General features: G+C 40.4%; 1 protein-coding gene across 1 annotated transcript in view; it reads left to right on the top strand.

The window, feature by feature from the left end:
- Positions 1-400: 400 nt before the first annotated feature.
- Positions 401-23,076, top strand: part of ppp3r1a (protein phosphatase 3, regulatory subunit B, alpha a) — a 52,128-nt gene continuing 29,452 nt past the window's right edge. The window contains exon 1 of the mRNA XM_061966174.1: positions 401-636. Coding sequence (XP_061822158.1) covers positions 634-636 — 3 coding nt within the window. The 5' untranslated portion in view covers positions 401-633. The remainder of the gene's footprint in view (positions 637-23,076) is intronic.

Raw genomic sequence — 23,076 nt, 5'->3', positions numbered from 1 at the left:
TGAGTCGGGTGAAAAAATGTGGAAGGTAAAGCGCGCCAAAATCTGGAGAAGAATAGGAATAAGTTGAAGTTGAATAATAAATAGATGAATTTTGGTGTAGAAAACCATATATGTGAATGCTTCGGAGCATTCACACAATAACAGAAGGAAACAACCCCTTTGTGTGAATGAGTGTGAAAATAAAAAAATAAATAAACAATTAGATAGCATTTTGCCACCGGAAGTAGATACATTAGCTTGGGGTATCTTGGTAAATCCATTATAAAAAAGCAGAATCCCCGGATGTACAGTACCGCCGCACCCGCCTCTCTTTAGCGTACTCTATCTCCGCCACTTCGCCACCGCCTGCCAGTCAAAACGAGCCTCCTCCTTCCCCCCCGCCTTCACTGTCCCCGCCCAGCGGCTTTCCCTCCCTCTCCGCTCCTGCAGTCACCGACCGCTTCGGTGAAGGCGAGCGAGGCCGAAAGGAGAGCCCCCCAAAGCCGGGTGTGAAAGCCGAGAAGTCAACCCCCTTCCCTTCCCTCCCACCGCGGCGGTGTGTCGAGAACCTCCGCGCTCCGGCACGGCAGCCCACCGACTCCCGCGGTCGCTTCTCCGTCCACGTCGCCTGGATTCGATCGTCCGAGCAGCACCATGGTAAGCGGCTACTGTTTTCATTCTCCGCCTGGTAAACACTCCTCCATAGTGGGGAGGCCTCCTTCTTTTTACGTCGAGTAATGCACTTTTGAAAAAATTATTTGGGTTAAAAGTCGACCACACATGCTACTTTTGGCGCCTCTGTGCGACACCCGGAGGCTGTCAGCGGCAGCCTGGAGCCTTTGGCCCACATTCGCTCCTCTTGATCCCTCCTCGGCTGAACTGTCACTCCTTACTTTTGTTTTGCTGACACAAATTCGCGCCAGAAGGTTTTTTTGTGCATAATTTGACATTTGTAACAATTTGTAAAAAATAAATAAATATATATATATATATATCTTTTTTACTACATTTGCAGTGGAAGAACCACAAGCAAGCCGCCATAGAAGGACGCTATCTATATCGTGCTTTCTGATCTGCATGTATTATAAAAGTGAAGGTGAGGTTGCCTAGTAACCGCCAGACATCAGTGGAGTATCCATCAGGCAGGATTCGAACCAGGAGCTACAACCGTCAAGCCTTTCAGCCCCCACACTCACTGGAATGTAGTGAAGTGTTGCCAAAGAACAACAAATACCGTATTTTTCGGACTATGAGTCGCGGCTTTTTTCATAGTTTGGCCGGAGGAGCGACTTATGTGTGAAATTATTAACACGTTACCGTAAAATATCAAATAATATTATTTAGCTCATTCACGTAAGAGACTAGACCAGTGGTTCTTAAAGGGGAACATTATCACAATTTCAGAATTGTTAAAACCATTAAAAATCAGTTCCCAGTGGCTTATTATATTTTTCGAAGTTTTTTTCAAAATTTTACACATCACGCAATATCCCTAAAAAAAGCTTCAAAGTGCCTGATTTTAACCATCGTTATATACACCCGTCCATTTTCCTGTGACGTCACATAGTGAAGCCAACACAAACAAACATGGCGGATAGAACAGCAAGCTATAGCGACATTAGCTCGGATTCAGACTCGGATTTCAGCGGCTTAAGCGATTCAACAGATTACGAATGTATTGAAACGGATGGTTGTAGTGTGGAGGCAGGTAGCGAAAACGAAATTGAAGAAGAAACTGAAGCTATTGAGCCATATCGGTTTGAACCGTATGCAAGCGAAAACGACGAAAACGACACGACAGCCAGCGACACGGGAGAAAGCGAGGACGAATTCGGCGATCGCCTTCTAACCAACGATTGGTATGTGTTTGTTTGGCATTAAAGGAAACTAACAACTATGAACTAGGTTTACAGCATATGAAATACATTTGGCAACAACATGCACTTTGAGAGTGCAGACAGCCCAATTTTCATCAATTAATATATTCTGTACACATACCCTCATGTCAGCAGGCCAGGGAAGCTAGGGTCGATATTCTTCTCTTGATCATCTTCGGGACGGTGTGAGCCAAGACATCCAGGGGGGTTTAGCTCGCTCGTCTGCGGGAACAAACTGCCGCCATTGCTTGCCGTGCTACCGAGGGCCTTTGTCCCTGAATTGCTCACACACTCCGGCAGATTCAATGGGGGTCTGGCGGCAGATTTCTTTGACTTTATCGTTGGAAATGCATCTGCTTTGAGTGTCGCAGGATATCCACACATTCTTGCCATCTCTGTCGTAGCATAGCTTTCGTCGGTAAAGTGTGCGGAACAAACGTCCAATTTCTTGCCACTTTCGCATCTTTGGGCCACTGGTGCAACTTGAATCCGTCCCTGTTCGTGTTGTTACACCCTCCGACAACACACCGACGAGGCATGATGTCTCCAAGGTACGGAAAACAGTCGAAAAAACGGAAAATAACAGAGCTGATTTGACTCAGTGTTTGAGAAAATGGCGGATTGCTTCCCGATGCGACGTCATGTTGTGACGTCATCGCTCCGAGAGCGAATATTAGAAAGGCGCTTAATTCGCCAAAATTCACCCATTTAGAGTTCGGAAATCGGTTAAAAAAATATATGGTCTTTTTTCTGCAACATCAAGGTATATATTGACGCTTACATAGGTCTGGTGATAATGTTCCCCTTTAACCTGGGTTTGATCTTAGGGTTCGATCGAACCCTAAGGGTTCGGTGAGTCGGCCTCAGGGGTTCGGCGGAGGTCAAAACACACCCGACTCATCGTGTAAATACAAACTTCTCCCTATCGGCGTATTACGGATACGGCAACAGCTGACAGGTTTGCAGGTGTTTTTATTTTGTTGTGAGTTTATGCACTGCGTTGGTTTTGTTGTTTGAACAAGGTGATGTTTATGCACCAGTAAAACAACATGGTAACACTTTAGTATGGGGAACATATTCACCATTAATTAGTTGCTTATTAACATGCAAATGAGTAACATATTGGCTCTTAACTAGTCATTATTAAGTACTTATTAATGCCTTATTCGGCATGGCCTTATTATAACCCTAGCCCTCTAACCCTGACCCTAACCCTAACCCAGGGGTCGGCAACCCGCGGCTCCGGAGCCGCATGCGGCTCTTTGATCACTCTGATGCGGCTCAGCTGCATACTTGCCGACCCCCCCGATTTTCCCGGGAGACTTCCGGATTTCAGTGCCTCTCGCTAAAAACTCCCGGGATTAATATTCTCCGATTTTCACCCTTACAATAATACTAAGGGCGTGCCATGATGGTACAGCATTTAGCGCCCTCTACAATCTGTATAAACAGTGTGCCAGCCCAGCCTCTTGTTATATGCATCTTTTGCCTGCACACGTAAGTGACAGCAAGGCATACTTGGTCAACAGCCACACAGGTTACACTGACGGTGGCCATATAAAACAACTTTAACACTCTTACTAATAATGGGCCACACTTTGAACCAAGACCAAACAAGAATGACAAACACATTTCGGGAGAACATCTGCACCTTAACACAACATAAACACAACAGAACAAATACCCAGAATCCCATGCAGCCCTGACTCTTCCGGGCTACATTATACACCCCTGCTACCACCAAACCCCGCCCCCACCCCAACCCTGCTCCCTCACACATCAAAAGTGCACTAATAGCTTGTTTTAAAATGTCTCTGACAATCTTGCAATTTGTGTTTTGGAAATTACATAAATGTTTGTGCTTAATAACTGTTTAATTAATAAAATTTTGGTAAATTGACTTAGTTGTGATTTCCCTCTCTGCATGAAAGTTTAAAATGAGCATATACTAATGCAGTATGAACAAGAATGTTTTAATGTAGACACATAGAATCATCATACTGCTGTGATTATATGCATCAAGTGTTCATTCAAGGCTAAGGCAAAATATCGAGATATATATCGTGTATCGTGACATGGCCTAAAAATATTGAGATATTAATAAAAGGCCATATCGCCCAGCCCTACCCTGATGACATATTGACCTACAAATTATTGACAGTAAATATTATCATTGTCAACATTATTTTGAGACCAAATTCACCACTGATGTGATGATAATACATAATAATAATGCAAGTACACCCTTTCAAATGCAATAAACTTGTATTTCTCATATATTTTAACATTGCAATTGAAATGTAAACGTTTAAATATCCAAGTTAAATAAAACAAACAATAAAATAAATGATAAATGGGTTATACTTGTATAGCGCTTTTCTACCTTCAAGGTACTCAAAGCGCTTTGACAGTATTTCCACATTCACCCATTCACACACACATTCACACACTGATGGTGGGAGCTGCCATGCAAGGCACTAACCAGCACCCATCAGGAGCAAGGGTGAAGTGTCTTGCCCAAGGACACAACAGACTTGACTAGGATGGTAGAAGGTAGGGATTGAACCCCAGTAACCATCCATCCATCCATCCATCTTCTTCCGCTTATCCGAGGTCGGGTCGCGGGGGCAGCAGCCTAAGCAGGGAAGCCCAGACTTCCCTCTCCCCAGCCACTTCGTCCAGCTCCTCCCGGGGGATCCCGAGGCGTTCCCAGGTCAGCCGGGAGACATAGTCTTCCCAACGTGTCCTGGGTCTTCCCCGTGGCCTCCTACCGGTCGGACGTGCCCTAAACACCTCCCGAGGGAGGCGATCGGGTGGCATCCTGACCAGATGCCCGAACCACCTCATCTGGCTCCTCTCGATGTGGAGGAGCAGCGGCTTTACTTTGAGCTCCCCCCGGATGACAGAGCTCCTCACCCTATCTCTAAGGGAGAGCCCTGCCACCCGGCGGAGGAAACTCATTTCGGCCGCTTGTACCCGTGATCTTGTCCTTTCGGTCATAACCCAAAGCTCATGACCATAGGTGAGGATGGGAACGTAGATCGACCGGTAAATTGAGAGCTTTGCCTTCCGGCTCAGCTCCTTCTTCACCACAACGGATCGATACAGCGTCCGCATTACCCCAGTAACCATAAAATCAAATATACTCAACATTTTAGCACTTGAATAAAAATCACAACCGAAAGCAATAACATAGGTTCTGTCTCTGTTAAGAAGGGGGTGGTGGACCCTCAAATATACACAACCAAAATAACAAATATTATAGCTAAAAAAAAAGTTATTGTGACTAAAATGATCACAGTTATCATTTTTCTTCACTATTCTTCAAAAAATAATTATACCCACACTAAAATCATTTAACCAAGTTGTGTGGGTTTTTTTTTAACTAAAATAAATAGACACGCAATATACTTTCTTGGCAAATTAAACATTAAATATTGTTCTGGCTTCATAAAATCCATATTATTTACATTTCTGCATTTAAATATGTTTATATTGTTTAATTTTGTAAACGTTTTAGAATGTTTTTTTAATAAATGCAAAGTGGATATCAGTTCGTTTTACTTCCGTTTTATGTAACGTCATGCGAGTTCACTTCCTGTTGACAACGTCTGTTTCAACTTGACACTGTGGAGTTTATATCGATTACTTCGCGCAAGGACAGCACAGCCTTTATGTGCAACGTGAATATATTAGTTGTTTACACAGTAATGTAAGGGTTAGATTGAGGTGTGGCGTTTCTTAATGGGGAAAGAGGTTAATGTTTCTTGTTTTCATGTTGGGATTAAAAATAGCTTGAAAGCTAACGCGAGTAGGTCTACAATTTTATCGATCACGTTTTTTTTGATCATTTAATACTAACCGTCAGGAGTTTTTCCGCGGTTAGTTACTGCCATTTATGTGCTTGTAGTACAAACACCCGCAGCTGCTGAAACCGATGCAGCCCGTAACTACGCATGCGCATGGTGATTATCGACAGTTGCAAAGTTATCGAGTTCCTTAGTAATGATCATTTGTCTAATATGAGCCTCTTGAATGCACGCATTAGCTAAAATGGTGTGAAAAGTGAATGGAGTGTTGCATGGTTTATATGAGTTAACATGGCTTTTGTACCTTTTTGTGGGGATTGAAGTGGCTGAGAGGATTAGTGCTGACACACAAAATGAAGGATTATACAGTAGAATAACTAACGAGAGAATCAGTAGCAGGTTATTTGCATTAGCATTCAGCCGGATGCTTATTTGTCTTGGTGGAAGACGGCCTGCGCTCTATTCACAGACAGAGCCGTCTGAACTCCTCGGCTTTGCATTCTTTCCCATTGATCTCGGCTATATGGTCTGACACTTTTGTGTGGAGCAGGACCTTGCACATTGCACACTTGTTTTTTTTTCTCCAAAGACAATTCCCCATATAATTGAGCCTCCATTCTGGGCTTCTTTTGAGGATTTATAGGACTTCTGGAGTCCACAAACGGATGCGTGCCTCCGTGCATGATGGATGTCAGGCTGAACTATCTCTCTGGCCTTGAGTCCATCCATCCTGGTGTTCAATACACCGATGGGCTGCAGGGAGTCCTGCAGGCGTACTTACATCACGAGTGCATGCTGCAGCCTTTTTTTTGGCATTCTAACATGTAAAAATCGGCTTGTTCTTGGTAGCCAGCAATGCAGCTAATCGGTTCTACCTCGTTATCACTTTAAAAATGCATTCAAAAACCGCCAACAATACTTAATTTATAATAACCAAGCTGTAGCAACATTGTTATTGTGAAAGCGAACATTAAAGGGGAACATTATCACAATTTCAGAAGGGTTAAAACCATTAAAAATCAGTTCCCAGTGGCTTATTATATTTTTCGAAGTTTTTTTCAAAATTTTACCCTTCACGCAATGTCCCTAAAAAAAGCTTCAAAGTGCCTGATTTTAACCATCGTTATATACACCCGTCCATTTTCCTGTGACGTCACATAGTGATGCCAACACAAACAAACATGGCGCATAGAACAGCAAGCTATAGCGACATTAGCTCAGATTCAGACTCGGATTTCAGCGGCTTAAGCGATTCAACAGATTACGCATGTATTGAAACGGATGGTTGTAGTGTGGAGGCAGGTAGCGAAAACGAAATTGAAGAAGAAACTGAAGCTATTGAGCCATATCGGTTTGAACCGTATGCAAGCAAAACCGACGAAAACGACACGACAGCCAGCGACACGGGAGAAAGCGAGGACGAATTCGGCGATCGCCTTCTAACCAACGATTGGTATGTGTTTGTTTGGCATTAAAGGAAACTAACAACTATGAACTAGGTTTACAGCATATGAAATACATTTGGCAACAACATGCACTTTGAGAGTGCAGACAGCCCAATTTTCATCAATTAATATATTCTGGAGACATACCCTCATCCGCTCTCCATCCAGGGGGTTTAGCTCGCTCGTCTGCGGGAACAGACTGCCGCCATTGCTTGCCGTGCTACCGAGGTCCTTTGTCCCTGAATTGCTCACACAGTCCGGCAGATTCAATGGGGGTCTGGCGGCAGATTTCTTTGACTTTATCGTTGGAAATGCATCTGCTTTGAGTGTCGCAGGATATCCACACATTCTTGCCATCTCTGTCGTAGCATAGCTTTCGTCGGTAAAGTGTGCGGAACAAACGTCCAATTTCTTGCCACTTTCGCATCTTTGGGCCACTGGTGCAACTTGAATCCGTCCCTGTTCGTGTTGTTACACCCTCCGACAACACACCGACGAGGCATGATGTCTCCAAGGTACGGAAAACAGTCGAAAAAACGGAAAATAACAGAGCTGATTTGACTCTGTGTTTGAGAAAATGGCGGATTGCTTCCCGATGTGACGTCATGTTGTGACGTCATCGCTCCGAGAGCGAATAATAGAAAGGCGCTTAATTCGCCAAAATTCACCCATTTAGAGTTCGGAAATCGGTTAAAAAAATATATGGTCTTTTTTCTGCAACATCAAGGTATATATTGACGCTTACATAGGTCTGGTGATAATGTTCCCCTTTAAGGAACTATTTTTCTAGCGTAGTAACTAAGGGTGTAACGGTACACAAAAATTTCGGTTCGGTACGTACCTCGGTTTAGAGGTCACGGTTCGGTTTATTTTCGGTACAGTAAAAAAACAACAAAATATACCTTTTCTGGTTATTTATTTATCAACATTTGTAAACAATGGCTTTATCCTTTTAACATTGCTTTAAAATAGCTCTGTGTGTGATGGATGTGAGCCACCACTAGGCTGATCAGTGCAACAGCAGGCAGTCATGAATGCTAAGCATAACAATAACATACATATACACACAGGGTCCATTGCCAGGGTTAATGCAGTCAACATTTATAAAATAAAAACTAAATAAGATGAGGCTCAGAATTGGTTTCTTAACAAAACCTTTCTACATATAAAATGCAACATTTCCACATATAAAGTGCAACATTAAACTGCTTCAAGTTGTTGCTCAGATTAAATAAAATGACAAAACTTTTCTTCTACATACAAAAAGTGCAACATTGAACAGTTTCAAGTCAACTCCGCCTCAGATGAACTTTTCTTCCCCCCCCCCAGCCTGTTTACACAACGTGCGGTGCGCTACTTAATATGTCCATGTGGAAACTCGTTCGGTGCACGTACTGTTACACCCTTAGTAGTAACACATCGGCATGCTTCGGTACGTCAGCATGAAACACATTGAGTGTGTAATGCACAACACAATGCGATAAGACACCAATCTGTACTGACTGAAAAACATGAACAATCATATTACAGTATCTGTAAAGTATTATTTCATGTTTTGTTTGTACACAGCTAGCCAGACAGCGTATGTACTGTACTTGTAATAACATGTAAGGCTGAAACGACGCGTCGACGTAGTCGACGTCATCGGTTACGTAAATACGTCGACGCCGTTTTTGTGCGTCGGCGCGTCGCATATTTACGTCACACTACTGTCATGGCGGAGCGCAAAGCAGACGATGCGAGCGAGGGGAAAAAAGCACGCCAAAAGTCGTCAAAAGTGTCGGAGTATTTCAATAAACGGCATAATAATGTTGTTGTATGCACACTGTGTCGAGCGGAAATGGCCTATCATAGCAGCACAACGGCTATGAACGAACATTTGAAAAGAAAACCCCCGACAGCGTTCTTGCCATCACCATCAACAAGTCAATCGTCCGCGTGCGTATACGTTGTCATTATTACACAAAAACATGAATGTGTCATTTGTATCTGCGTTGTAAATTCATAAACTAAAGCACCGTTTGCTCTGAGAGGCGCGTTTGGCGTGCCTGTTCAGTGTTTACAAAGACGCGCTCCTCTTTAACGCTGTGGAGAGGCGGCGGCGGCGAGCGAGCGGCGAGGCGGGGCGCGCCGAGAGCGACGCCGCAAGAGACAGGGGACGACGAGCGAGCGAGGAAGAGGAGCTGAAAAGCGAGGAAAGAAAGAGAAAAGAGTTGGAAGAGAAAAGACTTTGTGTAAAATTAAAAGATTGTAAACCTGGCAAAGCCGTCTGGCGTTCAGTCTGTCGGTCCTGAAAGAACCCCACGGCACAAGACGTGTCACAAACGCTAACGTTAATTAGTTGTGCAAATACCTTTTACAACATTAACAGTTACATATACTATGTACAAACCAACAATTAACTTTCACTTTAATCATACTATCATTGTTGTGTTATTAAGCAAAATAAGCAATACTTTTACTTTTGTTGAAATGTTTACACTGTACATTTTTTTGTATTGGATGTTTAGCTTTATTTTTGCACATTTTAGCAAATAAGCAATACTTTTACTTTTGTTGAAATGTTAACACTTGTTACAGAATATTTCCGTTTTGCACTTTTTTGTATTGGATGTTTATCTTTATTTTTGCACATTTTAAAGCAAAATAAGCAATACTTTTACTTTTTAAATGCTTATACTATTCCAGAATATTAAGATTTGCACTGGATGTTTACTTTTATATTTGCACATTAAAAAGCAAATAAGCTACTTTTAATTTTGTTAAGTTTTAAATGTTTACATTGTTACAGAATATTTTGTCATGTTGTTGTCAATGTTGACTGAGTGGCCATACTTTTTTTTTTGTAAATAAAAGCCATGCCTTTTGAAAAAACTGGCCTACATTTATTTTTTCCTCTTCATTTTAAATAAAAAAAATAATCGGTAAAAGGAAAAATAATCTATAGATTAATCGAAAAAATAATCTATAGATTAACCGATTAATCGGAAAAATAATCTATAGATTAATCGATAGAAAAATAATCGTTAGCTGCAGCCCTAATAACATGCATGATGTGCTGCGTGTATCATAATCAATATTAAAGTGACTCACACAATGGACAGTTGTGTGTTTGGTCCAGCTGGCCGAGGACATTTTTTTCCCGTTTATTTGGGTAAGCACTCCATTTACGTCAAAATAGCATGGCTTCAAATTCCACATTTATAGCGCCAAAGTCACTTTTACCTCTCTCTCTCCCCGCTTCCGTCTGCTCCAACGTTTTACCCTTCCTTCGTGCGGGCTTCCAGGAGCAGTAGTTCATCCTCTGTATATTCAGCTTCAAAAAGATAAGTTTGTGAATCCTTATTTGTCCAAAAATAGTTGTATTTTTTGTCTGTTACCGAGTCTGCCATGATTAGAACACACTCGCGTTTGTTTCCAGAAGTAAGAACACATTTGTTGCCAGAAGTCGGAAGTGCGCTGCAATGGAAACGGAAATAAATGCGCGGAGGAAGTCAGTTCTGTTGATTCTTATGACCAAAATACGGTAAATATTGAACGTATTACATATTGTTATGAACTTGTCTGGTACTACATTATATATATACTTGCAGTGTGTATATTGTACATATTACATATTATTATGAACTTTTCTGGTACTACATTACATATATACTTGCAGTGTGTATATAAAACGTTGATGGAGGGTTTTGAAGTTGCTTTAGAGGCTTTGCTATTAGCCGCATTTTACAAGCGGTTTTTAATCATCTTTAAAATAAAAAGACGTGTGTTCTTGTGTCTCATAATGATTGTGAACAATAGGCAAAGTTCCGGAAAAAGTTCAGTTCCCTTTTAAGTCCAAAAATGTATCTTTTCACAGCCATCAATTTATATTGATTCCTATGATAAATGGGATATTCAGGAGTCTTTCATGTTCCTTTCATTGGACAGTTTTTTGTTAGCAAGGAGCTGAAGGTTTATAATTAAGCACTTTTTGGGGTTGGCCGTAGCGTTGCTGCCGAGCCAGCCGTCCTCTTCCATATGCAAAATGTGTTTTGTGTTTGCAAAGGCCTGATTGATTGTGAATAAGGCATCCATTATTGATGAGACTGAACAAGGCTGCCTCTCGATCAGCTTCCTCTCTGCTCTCACAACGTTATTTTTTTTTTCTAATTATCATCTCGATCTTCGTTAGCAGAAGATGTGGCTGGAGTTACCCCTGTACTTCCTGTAATCCTGCACACCAAATCTGCTTTGCTGTAAGTCTCCTTACATCCGCTAGCTGGCTGTAACGGCACGACATTTGTTCCAGATCCACTTCTGGCAGAGGGACGCAGCTAAATTAAAAATCCAGTGTAGACTCCTTAATGAAAGTTTTCCGTTTTATTTTCCATCAAATATTGGTTAGTTCCTTTCCTCGAGCAGCAAAATGTCAGTTAAAGAGAGGGCAGTGTATGAAATAGGTGCAATTTTATACCAAGTTCAATGGTAGCTGGTTTTACATGACACACTAACGTCAACCAAGGCAGTGGCAGGAAATCTTCCATCTTCAACACTTGATTGTTTTTGTTTGACGACAACATTTTTTGTTCTGAGTGGGATATTTCAGACTTGGCTTATTTCAGTCAAAGCATTTAGATACCTGTCTTTAGTAGCGCTGTCAAAGGTAATGCATTACCGCATGTGATTAATAAAAAAATATTGTGTTATCATTAGGGGTGTAATGGTACACAAAAATTTTGGTTCGGTACGTATCTCGGTTTAGACGTCACGGTTCGTTTCATTTTCGGTACAGTAAGAAAACAACAAAATATACATTTTTTTGGTTATTTATTTACCAAATTTGCAAAATCTTCCACCAAAAATATTTTTCTTAGTGGAATATTTGATGTGAAGTAATCGGAAATTTGGATAGGTCAATAATTCATAATAACATTGATTTTGATTCAATATTATGTTTTGAGCAATGACAGTTTGAAAGAAAAAAAAAACAGCTTTGTTTTATTAGTCAACATTGCAACTTTTTCTAGATTACATTTAACCTTTAAGCTTTTTTATTTCACTTTTGTTATGTTTTTGTTGGTTGTGCCATGGGCCTTTAAAACATTAGCTGTGGGCCGCAAATGGCCTCCGGGGCACACTTTCGACACCCCTGCTATAGATAATAAAAAATTAAATCTGATAAATCTATGGATAAAAAGCAGAGCCTGGAGACGCATGCGCGTTTATCATAACTCTCTCGCTCTCTCTGTCTCTGCCCCTCCCTCACCAATGCTGCTGCACACACCTCCACAATTTGTTTTGTTTTTAACCCCTTCTTAAAGGGGAACATTATCACCAGACCTATGTAAGCGTCAATATATACCTTGATGTTGCAGAAAAAAGACCATATATTTTTTTAACCGATTTCCGAACTCTAAATGGGTGAATTTTGGCGAATTAAACGCCTTTCTATTATTCGCTCTCGGAGCGATGACGTCACATCGGGAAGCAATCCGCCATTTTCTCAAACACATTACAAACACCGAATCAAATCAGCTGTTATTTTCCGTTTTTTCGACTGTACCTTGGAGACATCATGCCTCGTCGGTGTGTTGTCGGAGGGTGTAACAACACGAATAGGGACGGATTCAAGTTGCACCAGTGGCCCAAAGATGCGAAAGTGGCAAGAAATTGGATGAAATTTGTTCAAAATACGAGGCTGTGGGGAAAGCCGACGAAAATGGTCAGTCGTTTGTTCCGCACACTTTACCGACGAAAGCTATGCTACGACAGAGATGGCAAGAATGTGTGGATATCCTGCAACACTCAAAGCAGATGCATTTCCAACCATAAAGTCAAAGAAATCTGCCGCCAGACCCCCATTGAATCTGCCGGAGTGTGTGAGCTAAGGACCTCGGTAGCACGGCAAGCAATGGCGGCAGTTTGTTCCCGCAGACGAGCGAGCTAAACCCCCTGGATGTCTTGGCTCACACCGCTTCTACCGTCCCTTATGCCACCGAAGATGATCAAGAGAAGAATATCGACCCTAGCTTCCCTGGCCTGCTGACATCAACTCCAAAACTGGACAGATCAGCTTTCAGGAAAAGAGAGCGGATGAGGGTATGTCTACAGAATATATTAATTGATGAAAACTTTATTCATTACTTGCGGTTTTACGTAAATTATTATACATAAACTGTGTTTACCAATAATTTAGCTTAAAAACATTACAACACTTAAAAACAAACACATACCAATCGTTGGTTAGAAGGCGATCGCCGAATTCGTCCTCGCTTTCTCCCGTGTCGCTGGCTATCGTGTCGTTTTCGTCGGTTTCGCTTGCATACGGTTCAAACCGATATGGCTCAATAGCTTCAGTTTCTTCTTCAATTTCGCTTAAGCCGCTGAAATCCGAGTCTGAATCCGAGCTAATGTCGCTACCTTGCTGTTCTATCCGCCATGTTTGTTTGTATTGGCATCACTATGTGACGTCACAGGAAAATGGACGGGTGTATATAAAGATGGTTAAAATCAGGCACTTTGAAGCTTTTTTTAGGGATATTGCGTGATGGGTAGAATTTTGAAAAAAACTTCAAAAAATAAAATAAGCCACTGGGAACTGATTTTTAATGGTTTTAACCCTTCTGAAATTGTGATAATGTTCCCCTTTAACCTTGAACGTACATTGAAAATACACGCAACCCTAACTCAAAATGCCGGACATTTGAGGCATTTAAGAAACTCCGCCCGGACAGCTCCGTAAAAGAGGACATGTCCGGTGAAAAGAGGACGTATGGTCAGTCTATCGTAGCCCTGTCGTTGCTAGCATGCCGTGTGTTGTGCCTCGGTGTGCATTGTTTACACAACGTGCGGTATGCTACTTAATATGTCCATGTGGAAACTCGTTCGGTACACCTCCGAACCGAACCGAAACCCCCGTACCCAAACGGTTCAATACAAATACACGTACCGTTACACCCCTAGTTATCATGAATGAATGAAAATTAATCACATCCGGTTTAAGGCTTGATCCGGAAAACGTGCGCATTGTTACACGGTCTATGATCGCAATGAGAGGCGGCCAATTTCGCTTCAAAACAGAACTTTAGATACAACTGAGGTAACTTGTTATTGCAGCAACAAACGTTCTTATCATCGGTTCACATCAAGTTTAAAATACCATCTTAAAACGAAACCTGTACTCGAGGACAACAATCGGAGAATGACAAACACACACAGGCTGAGTTTACCTGCATCAATGTTGTCAATAAAAGTACCACAGATAAGTTAAACATGAATGCCTTTGCTAAATGGACAGGAAGCACATGTGGGCCGCGTAACATCTGTAAAGACCAAGTCTTGCATGAAGATGTCATTTATATCACCACAGGTGATCTGTCGCACAATACCTTGGAGAGGGACAATTACTGCAAGGATAAACAAACAAGAGCATCAAATTGCAACTACTGGCTGAATGTAAAATGTATTTTGCTTACTGGAGAACATTGGACATCTGTAGGTAATCACACAAGCTGCGGTTGCATTGTACCAAAAGAAGAGATCAGTATTGTCATCCGAAAAGGTAAATAAGCTTGATTGTTTAAACAACTGGTTAAAGGAAGAGTAAATGGTGCACTATGTTAAGTTGTTTGTGTTTACTAAATTATCTTTCATTGTACATCTGTATTTTATTTGTTATATTATTGCAAATCATTTCAAAATGTGCACTTAGTTCTTACTATACTTACTGTCACCAAGTTTTGAGCAAACCAATGACTTGCAGTTCCGTAAGACATTTAAATAACGTTCCTGTACGACATTCTGACTACAAAAGTGCATTTGTATCCAAATATTGGAGTATTTTCTTAAGCAAATTTTAGTTATGCAAGAAAACAATAACCTGTGATTAATCATGATTAATCACGGTTCAAAAGTGTGATTTTTTCAGATTAAAAAAATTAATCACTTAACAGCCCGAGTATTTAGCAATTAACAGGTCCCGCATTAGGTTGTGGGTTTTACTACTTGGTAGCAACTGCGGAGGGCACAGTTTTTTACCATCCGGATTCAGGCTTGGCAAGGATCTGCTCGTTTTAAATCTATTATATTGTAAAATGTAGGTTTAAGGGTAGTTTTCGCTCACCTTTCTTCATGGCAGCTTTTTTTTTAGCAGCAGGCATCTTCGTAGGCTTTCATAACACGCTCGTTGCAATGTTGACCTTTTAGGCGGCTGATGAGGTTTGATGTGTTGAACCTCTGCATAATATTGTATCCTTATTAAAGGGGAACATTATCACAATTTCAGAAGGGTTAAAACCATTAAAAATCAGTTCCCAGTGGCTTATTTTATTTTTCGAAGTTTTTAAATTTTTTTTACCGATCACGCAATATCCCAAAAAAAGCTTCAAAGTGCCTGATTTTAACCATCGTTATATACACCCGTCCATTTTCCTGTGACGTCACACAGTGATGCCAATACAAACAAACATTGCGGAAAGAACAGCAAGCTATAGCGACATTAGCTCGGATTCAGACTCGGATTTCAGCGGCTTAAGCGATTCAACAGATTACGCATGTATTGAAACGGATGGTTGTAGTGTGGAGGCAGGTAGCGAAAACGAAATTGAAGAAGAAACTGAAGCTATTGAGCCATATCGGTTTGAACCGTATGCAAGCGAAACCGACGAGAACGACACGACAGCCAGCGACACGGGAGAAAGCGAGGACGAATTCGGCGATCGCCTTCTAACCAACGATTGGTATGTGTTTGTTTGGCATTAAAGGAAACTAACAACTATGAACTAGGTTTACAGCATATGAAATACATTTGGCAACAACATGCACTTTGAGAGTGCAGACATCCCATTTCAGGCGTGCTAAGAACATATATTTTTCCACGATTTCAGCACTCAGGTTAACCATACCTAAATAGACACAAAATACTGCATTACACAAGACTAATGTACTCGAATGATTGAAAAAAATAAATGTTTTTAAGCTAAATTATTGGTAAACACAGTTTATGTATAATCATTTACGTAAAACCGCGAGTAATGAATAAAGTTTTCATCAATTAATATATTCTGTAGACATACCCTCATCCACTCTCTTTTCCTGAAAGCTGATCTGTCCAGTTTTGGAGTTGATGTTAGCAGGCCAGGGAAGCTAGGGTTGATATTGTTCTCGTGATCATCTTCGGTTCATTCTTGCCATCTCTGTCGTAGCATAGCTTTCGTCGGTAAAGTGTGCGGAACAAACGACTGACCATTTCGTCGGCTTTCCCCACAGCCTCGTATTTTGAACAAATTTCGTCCAATTTCTTGCCACTGGTGCAACTTGAATCCGTCCCTGTTCGTGTTGTTACACCCTCCGACAACACACCGACGAAAGTGAGAAAATGGCGGATTGCTTCCCGATGTGACGTCACAGCGTGACGTCATCGCTCCGAGAGCGAATAATAGAAAGGCGTTTAATTCGCCAAAATTCACCCATTTAGAGTTTGGAAATCGGTTAAAAAAATATATGGTCTTTTTTCTGCAACATCAAGGTATATATTGACGCTTACATCGGTCTTTTTTTATAATGTTCCCCTTTAACATCAAATAAAACAAAAAAAGAAATATAGATCATCTTACAAAAAATAATAACTTTATTAACATTGTTTTTTAGTCTGTAACAGAAAATATTCTAAGTGCTTCAATTTTGCCTAATTTTATAAAAAAATCCTTATACAAACGTAACATTTTTTGATCGACTTAAACCATTTGATACTAATAAATGAACTCAATAAATAATAATACATTCAAATCGATCTGCCACATTAACTCAGGAGCACAATATAGAAAACATTTTAGCCTACAAAACCAAAATGGATAAAACAATTTCTGCTTTTTAATTAATTTTTTTAATCAAAATGAGGAAGTCAGTATTAATGGCTACAATGAGCACGTTTTGTAGTGCACAGCTTTTCAAAGCAGGCTTTGAAGCATAATACTAATAAAGCCGGGTTTCACACTGCGCCCCCGCAAGGGGGGGAGCCCATCCCACTATTTGAGAAGAACTGGTTTACAGCGAGCTCGGGGAAGTTTACGACAGGCCGTTTACAGCAATTTTTTGTTATCAGGTTTATCGGGTTGACGTCATTCCTCAAAACGGCTCGATAATTATCCGTCCGATTTTTATTGTGCAACCTTAGTTGTTACTCTTGGCTTGTGTGCTTGAATGTGACGACTCCCTCGTCGTGAGCCTCTGGGCTTCTTTCTGTTTTTTTCTGAGTGAAGTGTAGTTGAGGTACTGCGTTACATGCCATTGTGTTCTACAAGGTGTCACACTGTCACTACAAGGAACAGGACACCCACGCTTAGTGACGGACGCTGAAATTCAACCCCTGTTATTGTAAACGACTTGCTTGGCTTGTCGTTCCGCATGTGGAACGAAGAAGCGCTGTTGATTTTAGTTTGAAATCTATGTCAAACGCTAAGTCGCTCCCACGGGCTAATTCCGTGTCTCCTCCGTCTCCTTGCTGCTCTTAAAATACCCCAGCCCTCTCTGAGGTAGGTCTGCCACGCCGTAAGCCAGATGACATAAGTGACTCTTTGCCCACTTTGTGTGTTGTTGTCATTTGTAGTACAACGCAGGCCACAACATTAGGTATACCGACAAGATGGAACCTAATCTAGAGCAGTGTTTTTCAACCACTGTGCTGCGGCACACTCGTGTGCCGTGAGATACAGTCCGGTGTGCCGTGGGAGATTATCTAATTTCACCTATTTGGGTTAAAAATAGGGATGTCCGATAATGGCTTTTTGCCGATATCCGATATTGTCCAACTCTTTAATTACCGATACCGATATCAACCGATACCGATATCAACCGATATATACAGTCGTGGAATTAACAAATTATTATGCCTAATTTGGAGAACCGGGTATGGTGAAGATAAGGTACTTTTAAAAAAAATTAATAAAATAAGATAAATAAATTAAAAACATTTTCTTGAATAAAAAAGAAAGTAAAACAATATAAAAACAGTTACCGTATTTTTCGGAGCATAAGTCGCACCGGAGTATAAGTCGCACCTGCCAAAAATGCATAATAAAGAAGGAAAAAAACATATATAAGTCGCACTGGAGCCCGGCCAAACTATTAAAAAAAAAAACTGCGACTTATAGTCCGAAAAATATGGTACATAGAAATTAGTAATTAATGAAAATGAGTAAAATTAACTGTTAAAGGTTAGTACTATTAGTGGACCAGCAGCACGCACAATCATGTGTGCTTACGGACTGTATCCCTTGCAGACTGTATTGATATATATTGATATATAATGTAGGAACCAGAATATTAATAACAGAAAGAAACAACCCTTTTGTGTGAATGAGTGGGGGAGGAAGGTTTTTTGGGTTGGTGCACTAATTGTAAGTGTATCTTGTGTTTTTTATTTTGATTTAATAAAAAAAAAAAAAAAAAAAAAAAAACGATACCGATAATAAAAACACTGATACCGATAATTTCCGATATGACATTTTAACGCATTTATCGGCCGGCCGATATTATCGGACATCTCTAGTTAAAAATATTTTTTGCAAACCAGTAATTATAGTCTGCAAATGATGTGTTGTTGTTGAGTGTCGGTGCTGTCTAGAGCGCGGCAGAGTAACCATGTAATACTCTTCCATATCAGTGGGTGGCAGCAGGTAGCTAATTGCTTTGTAGATGTCAGAAACAGCGGGAGGCAGGGTGCAGGTAAAAATGTGTCTAATGCTTAAACAGCAAAAATAAACAAAATAAATAAATAAATAATAATAATAATAATAATAAACTCGATAATTTCTTATCAAACATCATCCCTACTCAAAAGTAATAATGGGAAACATGTTTTCAGGGAAACCTGCTTTTGAAATGAGACTTAGTCCCCTCACTCTATCTTGGACACATAAGAGATAAAAACCGTAGACTTTGTGCAATTTGAATGGAGGATAGTGGACCTCAATAGACTTTGTTTGCATTCTGAAAGACTTCACCGGTCTAAAAACAGACTCCCTTGAGGAGATTTAGACAAGTTTGGCTTCAACAATGGCGGCAACTCACTCAAATCTCTTGACAATTGGACATGGTCAAATTGGATCAATTCCACCAATTGTACTTATCTTTTAAGGTAGCCAGCGTTTGGAATAGAGTACAGTTTGTCTCGATATGATTCCTTCATCCATTTGAATCCAGTGCCTAGCTCTCTCTCACAGTTCTGCCGGTACAGTACAGCCATGTAAACAAACGCTTTGGCCTGCATTTGTACCATTTCAAGCCCTATTCTAGTTAGGGCAGACCTTTGGTATTGGATATCAGTGTATCTTGGTGTAGTGCATGTCCTTGTATCTGACAGCTAACAAGGAGAAGTAGTTTAGTCTGTGAGGGTCGCATCATTGTGTTTCACTGCTGCTTTGCAACCGCAGAATCATTGAGTTGTCGAAGTATTCCACTTTTCCAGGCACGCATCAGCCGGTGATTGGATGGTCATTATCGCTGGTCTCGATACCTCAGTGGTGTGCTCTGGTTAACAATTAGTAACAGAGGAACCATTTTAGAGGTGCACTTTGTTAAAAATGAAGATGTGTTGCTCCACGGGGAACAATACAATAAAGATGGCTGCTGATGAAGCTGCTCGGCGATCAATCGTTGGCTCGGTATCCCCACCACCATCATCATCATTGCCCCCTCGATGAATTCCATGTGAAGTATCTTTGTTGAAAAATACATGATTATTACCGCAGCCTATCCCAGCTGTAATCTGTGATATTTCTACCTGAATAAGTGCTTCTGATATTCTGTACGTTACGTGTTGTACAAGTTAGTGGTCTTCTTATTGCTGCATGACAATGTTTTAACCTTCTCTATGTATTAATAAAATGTAATATTCAGCCTGCTAATCATTCTGTAATTGAGGACTCGACCAGAAAATGTTATAAAAGTATTTACCGTATTTTTCGGACTATAAGTCGCAGTTTTTTTCATTGTGTGCGATTTATATATGTTTTTTTCCTTCTTTGTTATGCATTTTCGGCAGGTGCGACTTATACTCCGGTGCGACTTATACTCCGAAAAATACGGTACACAATATTTCAGCCAGCCAGAAAATCCCCCCCCCCCCGGCCCCCATATTCCTACACTGATGTACTAGCATTTCTTTGGGTGCAAATTTACACAGAATAACATCTCTGACAAAGCATGATCGTAACGTAAGAGATTTTTATTTTGTTAATGTAGTTAAATCGGTTGTTTAGTGTAGCACTTTTATTTTGAAGCCGGAAAAGTGTGTGATTTTGGTTTGAGAAAGTGCCTTGACATGTTTTAAAGTCAGATCAACTGTTTGCAATGAAACATTTTTTATAGTTAACGCATTGTTATCGCATTCACTTTGACAGCTCTAATATAAACACAATGCCTTTATAAGGCCTACTGTAACACTCAATTAAACTCAGAGAACATCCCTAAACTGTGCTAGCACTGTCGCTAACACATGTGTAGGGATGGGCGATATGGATCCAAACTCATATCCCGATATAGTTTGGCTAACAAACTAACCCAAAAATGGAAATATCCGTGCCTTGATTTAAAATTTTCGGTACTGATGGTAATCCCAAATACATAAGAACGAGTACCTACAAGTAAGAAAAGTAGGTGTTGCATAGTAGGATCCCAACTTAAGACATACTTGCCAACCTTGAGACCTCCGATTTCGGGAGGTGGGGGGTGGGGGTGGCGGGGGGCGTCCTCGGGGTGGGGCGGGGGGCGTGGTTGGGGGCGTGGTTAAGAGGGGAGGAGTATATTTACAGCTAGAATTCCCCAAGTCAAGTATTTCATATATATATATATATATATATATATATATATATATATATATATATATATATATAAGAAATACTTGACTACTTGACTTTCAGTGAATTCTAGCTATATATATATATATATATATATATATATATATATATATATATATATTTATTTATTTATTTATTTTATTATATATATATATACACATATAAAAGAAATACTTGAATTTCAGTGTTCATTTATTTACACATATACACACACATAACACTCATCTACTCATTGTTGAGTTAAGGGTTGAATTGTCCATCCTTGTTCTATTGTTCTATTCTCTGTCACTATTTTTCTAACCATGCTGAACACCCTCTCTGATGATGCATTCTGCTTCGTCTCCTTGTTGTGTGCGCAGTTGTGCACTGCACTCTCTAAAAGCCCTAGATGTTAATGTCACATATGCATGTACAGTTGATGGCAGTATTGTCCTGTTTAAAGAGTGTCACAACATTGCTGTTTACGGCAGACAAACTGCTTTACGGTAGACGAAAACGTGACTGCTGTTGTTGTGTGTTGTTGCCGTGCTGGGAGGACGTTAATGAAACTGCTTAACAATAAACCTGGAGGGGGCGTGGCCTCCAGCTCCGCCTGAATTTCGGGAGATTTTCGGGAGAAAATTTGTCCCGGGAGGTTTTCGTGGGAGGCGCTGAATTTCGGGAGTCAAGTATGACTTAAGAGGTGTTTGAAAAAGCATTGACAATAATATAAGAAGAGTCAAATATAATCTCCAATCTTCTTCGAAAAAACAAAAATAAACAAAATATGAAATAATGTGCTGTGGTTTAACATGAAAATAATTTACCTTTAACAATGGTGTTTTTATAGGTAAACATTATTATAGGACATACACACAATGATGTTGGCCAGAAACACCGTGTCAATTGCTTCATGATACTGTGTGACAGGCTGTGTTCTGAATTAGTATTTTAAAAAGTCATCCTAGTTACTCGTTACTTAACCAAAAAGTAATTGAATTACTAATAGAATTACCGTATTTTTTGGACTATAAGTCGCAGTTTTTTTCATAGTTTGGCCTGGGGTGCGACTTATACTCAGGAGCGACTTATGTGTGAAATTATTAACACATTACCGTAAAATATCAAATAATATTATTTAGCTCATTCACGTAAGAGACTAGACGTATAAGATTTCATGGGATTTAGCGATTAGGAGTGACAGATTGTTTGGTAAATGTATAGCATGTTCTATATGTTATAGTTATTTGAATGACTCTTACCATAATATGTTACGTTAACATACCAGGCACGTTCTCGGTTGGTTATTTATGCCTCATATAACGTACACTTATTCAGCCTGTTGTTCACTATTCTTTATTTATTTGAAATTGCCTTTCAAATGTCTATTCTTGGTGTTGGGTTTTATCAAATAAATTTCCCCCAAAAATGCGACTTATATATGTTTTTTTCTTTCTTTATTATGCATTTTCGGCAGGTGCGACTTATACTCCGAAAAATACGGTACTCTTTAATAAGTGTAATTAATACTAGGTACAATAATTACTTAAAAAAAACTTTAAATATCTGGCGTAATGCAGTTGGGATTAGTATCCTATCAGCATCCCCGCGACCCCGAAGGGAATAAGCGGTAGGAAATGGATGGATGGATGGATAGAGCAATGTGTACGCCTGTGTGTGTCTGTGCCTTTAAAAAATGGTGCCTGTTTGCAACTGACATGTGACGTCAGCGAGTCCAAGCAGGTATTTTCTTAAGACTGAGCTCTTTTGTTAGCTCAGCAGGCTAGCAGCAGCAGCAGCAGTTTGAATCTTTTGAATCTTTCGCTGGTTTGTGTTACCTCTGCTTAATAAATGGACTGTGATGGAATGTGCTTCCATGGCTGTATGTTCTTGTCAACAAACGGGGTATTGTTTGGATGACAAGTTTGTCACTTCTTGTTCAATTTTCCTTTCGTCCCTCGTAGCGCAGTGCAGTTTGTGTCGAGTTTTATGGTGGTGAAGAAAATGTTGTCTTTTACTGACCAGTTCCTCCAACGAAGACCTTGTTTTCCTTGGAAGACTTAGGAGCTCACATGCAGCTGTAAGCACGCACAGAGTCATCAATGACACTTCCGCATCAATCACTTGTACATTTGGTTATGGTTATGGT

This window comes from Nerophis lumbriciformis, linkage group LG02 (genome assembly GCF_033978685.3).
Source record: "Nerophis lumbriciformis linkage group LG02, RoL_Nlum_v2.1, whole genome shotgun sequence".
Taxonomy (NCBI): Eukaryota; Metazoa; Chordata; class Actinopteri; order Syngnathiformes; family Syngnathidae; genus Nerophis; species Nerophis lumbriciformis.
Note: the sequence above shows the minus strand (reverse complement) of the source record. Positions and strands in the feature narration are given on the sequence as shown.